General features: G+C 29.9%; 1 protein-coding gene across 1 annotated transcript; it reads left to right on the top strand.

Annotated features, from left to right (window-relative positions):
- Positions 1-4,496: 4,496 nt before the first annotated feature.
- On the top strand, positions 4,497-5,234 carry LOC133801695 (uncharacterized). The gene has a single exon (XM_062239953.1). It carries the CDS (start codon positions 4,706-4,708, stop codon positions 5,093-5,095), a length of 390 nt encoding a protein of 129 aa, XP_062095937.1. The 5' UTR covers positions 4,497-4,705; the 3' UTR covers positions 5,096-5,234.
- Positions 5,235-6,610: the final 1,376 nt, after the last annotated feature.

Raw genomic sequence — 6,610 nt, 5'->3', positions numbered from 1 at the left:
ATTATGAGACTGAATGAAAACTTGGAATATAGGTAGGATCACATCGATCCATGGTTGAACTGTCAAATGTCCGTACGCCTTAAGTCAATGGTAGTGATAGCGGAAACAACTGTCAACGTGCTGATACTACGCTTTTTGATTATATATATATATATATATATATTTATATATATTTGGAGCATGCAGTCAATTATATACACTAATCTTAGGTAGAATTATACCGAAGAAAAGTCAATTTATTTATGAGTAATTGTCGGTAAACCTATTTAACTTTACATTTTTTTACACTTAATTTTTTTTTTGTCCCTCTCAAATCCCTGTTTTATTAGCAAATTTACAGTCTCGTTTGTTTTTCTTAGTTACCTACTACTACAAAAAATACTTTTTATGGCTCACAAGTTTTTAGGATTCATAGTGCGTGAGCTCTTTATTTGAGAGTCTTAAAATGTAAGATTTTTTAGGACTCGCGTTGTGAGCCCTAAAAGAATGTTTTTAGGGTTCGCATTGTGAGTCCTTAAAAGTTTTATTTTTAATTTTTAAAAAATTAATTGGTGGGTTTTGAAGCCCAAAGCATGGTGGTGGTCGCCGGCCGAGACTCACGGCGGAGCTCAGGTGACGACAGCGGCGTCACCATTCAAAGGTAGTGGTTCAGAAAACTAACTACTGGGTTTTAAAGCCCAAGCTAAAGGAAATATCGTGGCGGCGGTGGTTTAGTTTGAAATGGCTCATAAAATCTTGGATCTACGCTTGAAGGTTCGGAAATCACCATAGATTCCGACGAACATTGACTTCCAACTCTAGTGACCATTGAGTTTGATTCTTTAATGGGTTTTGAAGCCCAAGAAGCAAGGAGTATGGTGGTTGTGGTGGTTCAGCTCGTGGTAGCTCGAGGTGGCCGGAAAGTGCTCGTAAAGTTTGGGAGAAACCCACAATCGCAGAACTTCGAGTGCCCCGTTGAGGGCCTTAGGTCGCATGTGAGATGCTAGTCTTCGGGAGTTGGGAGTTTCGGGGGACGACGCATCGACTGGGCTGGCATGTGGTGGTGGCCGGCGACGGGAGGGTGGTCGTTCGGCCCTGGCGATGACGTCACAGGGAGAGAGAGAAAGAGAGGGATCCGAGGAGAGAGAGAAAAATGGGTTGAGTGATTTTTTTTTTGTTTTTTTAAATTTAGTTATTCATAAAACTTTAATTTATTTATTTATTATTTTTTAGGACCCATTTTAAGAGCCATAAATACTTTTTTAGGACACTCAAAGTGTGCCCTTAAAAGTCTCTACTGACTCAAAATTTCCTCATAATCTTTTAGGACACACATAAGTTTTTAGGGCTCGTACAGTGTGTCCTAAAATAAATTATTTAAAGACTCTCAATGAGTGTCCTAAAAAGTTCAGAAGTTGTTTTTTAAGGCTGACATCTAGGTGACTGCCCTAAAAAGTGTCATAAAAGCCTGTTTTTGTAGTAGTGACCTGTCAGGATGGAGCCACGTGGCCATCTAAAACCAATGTCACATCATAAAATTTTAATTATATTAAATTAAAAAATAAATAAAAATATTTAAATTAACTACAAATAATAAAAGTATCTTTTTAATTTAAATTAGATTAATTAAAATTAAAAAATATTTATAAATACTTCCAAGACTTTAAGATTATAATTTAAAGTAAAATTAAAACTTAAAAGGACAACCCTAATTTTTTTTCTCCTTCTTCTTCTTCTTCATGCAGGTTCTGTGGTCAGGGTGATGAGGTGACTGAGAGAGGGATCTAGGGTCAGGGCCATGGAATCTGGGCCGGGGAAATGGGGTGCGCTGGGGTTTTGGGATTTTGTGGCAGGGCGAGGGATCTAGGGTTAGGGCCGCAGAATCTGGGCTAGGGAAAGGGGGTAAGCCGGGGTTTGAGGCTTCATGGCTAGGCAAGGGATCTAGGGTCGGGGCCACGGAATCTGGGCCTAAGGAGAGGGGGTGCGCCGGGGTTTGGAGCTTCGTGGCTAGCGTCGTGGGAGAGATCTGGGCAGACTGGCGCTAGGCGAGGAGCAAGAGCAATCAGCGTTGGACAAATTTGCAGGGGCAGTCTCTCGCATATCTCAATATTTTTTCTTTCTTGATGTTGATGTGTGATTTGTGTTGGATATGACCGAAATAAATGGAGATCTTTCCACTAATGATGACAGTTTCATGAACTATAAATTAAAAACAATAAATCAGTAAAAAAAATTGAAACAAAAATAATGCATTAAAGCTTGGTATATCATATGTATATATATACATATATATATGTTAGGATTTTTGTTTGAAATATTTTGTTCTTAGCTATGATTTTCGTTGAAGATTGGTTTGATGATGATGAAGAAAATAATTTTGATGATGATGAAGAAAATAATTTTGATGATGATGAAGAAAATAATTTTGATGATGAAGTGTCGAAGGTTAGGAAGATAAAAAAAGAAAAAAAATATTTACTTTTTAATATTTTTTAATTCTTTATTTTTTATTAATGAGTAAATTTATTTTTTAAATGATTAATTAACTATTTAACAAGTGGCCTAATAAAAGATGACCTCGTGTATCCTTGCTATAACGGTCAAATACAAACGAAGAGTGTGAATTTGCTAACAAAATTGTGTTTTGGAAGGTTTTTCCAAAAAAAAAAAAAAGAATGAGAAGTTATGTATAAAAAAAATGTAAAAATAAAGGAGTTTTCTCGTCAATTACTTTTTATTTATTCTAGAATATGGAGGTTTGTTTTAGTGGTAAAATAATATGGAGGTTTATTTATTCTTCCTAATTATTCCTTTTTTTGTAAAAAAAAAGAAGAAGCTGAGATTGGCTTCTATGTTATATGTATGTAACATAATTTATATAGCCACAAAAAACATTATTACTTATTTAAAATAATAGCATAAACTCAAGTTTTAATTAATCTCAAGAAAAAAAAAAAGCAGAAAGCGAAAAAAATTATTTGCTGTACGACGTATATATTAAAATTTTAATATACCTAATATACTAAAAATACGTGAGGTATTTTGGTTATTAGAAAAGTTTATTTGGGTTATACTTTTTGCACTATATGTTTTGACAAATTATTATTTAAATCATATCTTTTGTAAAATGATATAAATAACTCTTAAACCCTATTTTAATAAATAAAAAATTGAATATAACAATACATTTGTTAAGTAGAAATAGTTGTGTTTTTATTTTGGGTTGTTACTTTAATGAATTATTTAGATTTTATTTTAAAATACTTTGATCAAAATCAGATTTAGGAGTCTAACTAAACCATTTTACAAAATTCAGAGTCTAAAAAATAATTTATCAAAATACAAAATACAAATATGTAATGTGACAAAACATAAGGCCCAAAGAATATAAACTCAATTTTATTTGACCAAATCGCTGACAATGATTTATATTTTTGTTATGTAACTAAAATACACGAGGATAAAATAATATAAACTCAAGTTCAAATTAATTCACCAAAAAAAACCAAAAATTGATGATTGCATTCTTGTAAAAAGAAAGTAAAATGTTAAAAGATATACAATATATATGGAAATTTTATACTAGTGGTGTCACTTTATCTCTTACCGGTAGGGACGTTTGTGTTTTTGATACGTAGAAGAATTATAATCTATTTTTTTATACGACATTGTACATTGCAGTTACATGAGACATTCCACTAATTTTCGAGAAATTCTGAATAATTTGTGATGTCCAAAACATGGTTTAAATAGTCAATTGAATGTGTTGTAATTATAGGAAAATATCCCATAAATTTTCAAGAGATTCTAAATAATTTATGATCCCCAAAACAAGATTCAAATAGTTAATTGCACGCGTGTCTATTTTTTTTATATGCGTACAACTAACTATTTTGAATTCTTATTTTCGACATTGTAAAATATTCAAAATTTTTAGAAAACTGATGATATACCTATTATAACTACAAATAGCCCGTGATGTAAAAATAAGTTATAAGAAACAAAATATCCCAACCAAAAAAAAAGACTAAAGTACCACCCTACTGTATAATTTCCTATATATATACATGTAATAATTTAGCAAGAGTTTTTAACCATTAATTATTCTGCTAAAATAGTACAAAGAAATTCATATTTTTACTCGGCTCCAAAAAAATTGTAGTTGAAAACATATCATAATTATAATACCATGAAAAATTAATGTCCATGGAAAAAGTTATGACTATATAATAATTTTAAATTTGTACTAAATAATGTTACTTTTAATTAATTACGTACAAAAAAATGATTTAGAATTCAGAATTGCTTTATTATGTTGGCAATTAATAAATTAAATTGTAATAATAATAATAGGCATAATGCAGATGGATTACCTACCGAGTCGTCTCTCCTCCATCGGATGGGACAATCTCCATCGATTTAATTCTGAAATAAAAAGAAGAACCCGTCTTCACAGAACGTGACGTGAGCCAAGTGACTTAGCAATTCGTAGAATGCGTGCGTTGGACTTTGACTTTGGTCCGTCGAGACTGCTTAAACAGTGTCAACTTGCTTCGACACTACAATAAATCGCTTCATATATATTCAGTACATCATCAACAACTTTCTTCTAAACTAAACCCCACACATAAAGAAAAACAAAACAGTCGTTACAGTATATATATAAGCATATATATCCCAGCTTCAGAATCTCATCACTACACATATATATATTTTTATATATATAATGGGTAGCCCTAATCGTGAAGCGGTGAAGGTGGTGTTGATCGAAACCAAATATGTGGAAACCGATGCGACGACGTTTAAGTCTATAGTTCAGAGCCTTACTGGGAAAGATGCGACCGTTATTAACAACGGTGGCTCTGGCAAGAGAAAGAGAGGGGCAACTAGGGCAACACCGTCACCAGCTCTTGATGTGAAAACCCCTAATGATAATGATAATCATAATCATGATGATATTGCCTGCGACGACGCCGTTTCACGGACTGACGACCACAGCAGCAGCCTTTCGTCAATGTCGTTTTTAACGAGTGGAATGTCGTTTAAGGACTTAGATAGAATGTTGTTGGAGATGCCACCATTGGAGGAGTTGCCATGTTGGCTCTGGGATCAGTAGAATCACACTGCTATTACTGCTGTAACTTATTTTCATTGTTACATTTAAATATCTATGATTGAATCAAGTTTTTGACGGTTTCCACTACTAGCTGCTATATACTCACAATTTTTATATATATTCTTATCTATTTGATAAATTAGTATGAGAAGATGATGAAGAACGATTAATAGGCTTATTATTTGAATAAATTAATAAGGGAATTAAGCAAAGAAGAAGATAGTATATGTGTGGTGATTACTTTGCTTAGATTTTTGTGGCTGTTGAGAAGGCACGGATATGTATGTGTATGATTTCTTTATAAGACCAAAATATTGAAAAAGAAAAAGAAAAGTCAAATGGCATAGTACAAATTATTTCTCATCAAGAATTTGCAAAGACATTTTGAAATAAAATAAAAAAGTCCCCTTATTAACTCGTGTTTCATGCTTGCTTGCAACATGTTCTAACAAAACAAAAACAAGCTTTTCTATTCTTTTTCTTCGGGAAAATACACAATTTACCGTTGAAGTGTTTAAGAATATAAGACAAATATATATTTCTCTTCTACATAAATAGCGTGTAAATATCGAAATTTTTTGTTTTGTTTTGTCAAAACTTTAACCAAATATTCTAAACGTTTAATAGAATATATTTTTAAAATTAATTAATTATAGATATTTATTAATTAAATTAATATAAATTTAAATGTTATAAAATATCATTATTATAATAATATATAATACAATAATAGATATTTAATAGTTATATTAATATAAATTTAAATATTATAAAATATTATTATGATAATAATATATAATCTTAATTTCTTACAAATTATATCAATATAAATTTAAATATTATAAAATATTTTTATAATAATAATATATAATACATAATTTTAATTTTTATTAAAAAAATTATCATTTATGTTTAAAAAAATTATCATATTATATATATATTTAAAAAAAAAATCATAAATAGTGTTTTTGTTTAATTTTTCATTTAATATGTTTGTTTCATTATTTTATATATAATATTATTTATTTATTTGAAATTTATATGACAGTAATACAAATTTAATAAATATAATTAATAAATTTTATAAATAAAGCTAAGCAAACGTGTATTGTATGTTGCTTGTATTTAGTATATTTATATGAGTAATGATATGTGCACCCAAAATATACACTCAAATATTACACACAGTGATGTGGCAGTTTATGCTAGTCAATCACATTTATTAAAATTGGGACCACTATTTTAAAAAGCAGTGACATGTCACTGTGTGTAATGTTTGAGTGCACATATCATTACTCTATTTATATATACTAGGTGAAATCAACATGAAATGTATACCTACTAAGTTTTATTTAGAAAATATATTAATTTATTTTTAATAATGTATTTTTTAATTGTCATAAACATATTAATACATAATTAAACAATATCATATATTATAAAAGAAATATTTAATATAGTACCTCTTTTTTATTAAATAGTAAAAATTAGAATTATATATTAAATATTATTATA

This window comes from Humulus lupulus, chromosome 9, assembly GCF_963169125.1.
Source record: "Humulus lupulus chromosome 9, drHumLupu1.1, whole genome shotgun sequence".
NCBI classification, from domain to species: domain Eukaryota; kingdom Viridiplantae; phylum Streptophyta; class Magnoliopsida; order Rosales; family Cannabaceae; genus Humulus; species Humulus lupulus.
The sequence above is the reverse complement of the archived record's forward strand: the minus strand, read 5'-3'. Positions and strand labels throughout refer to the sequence as shown.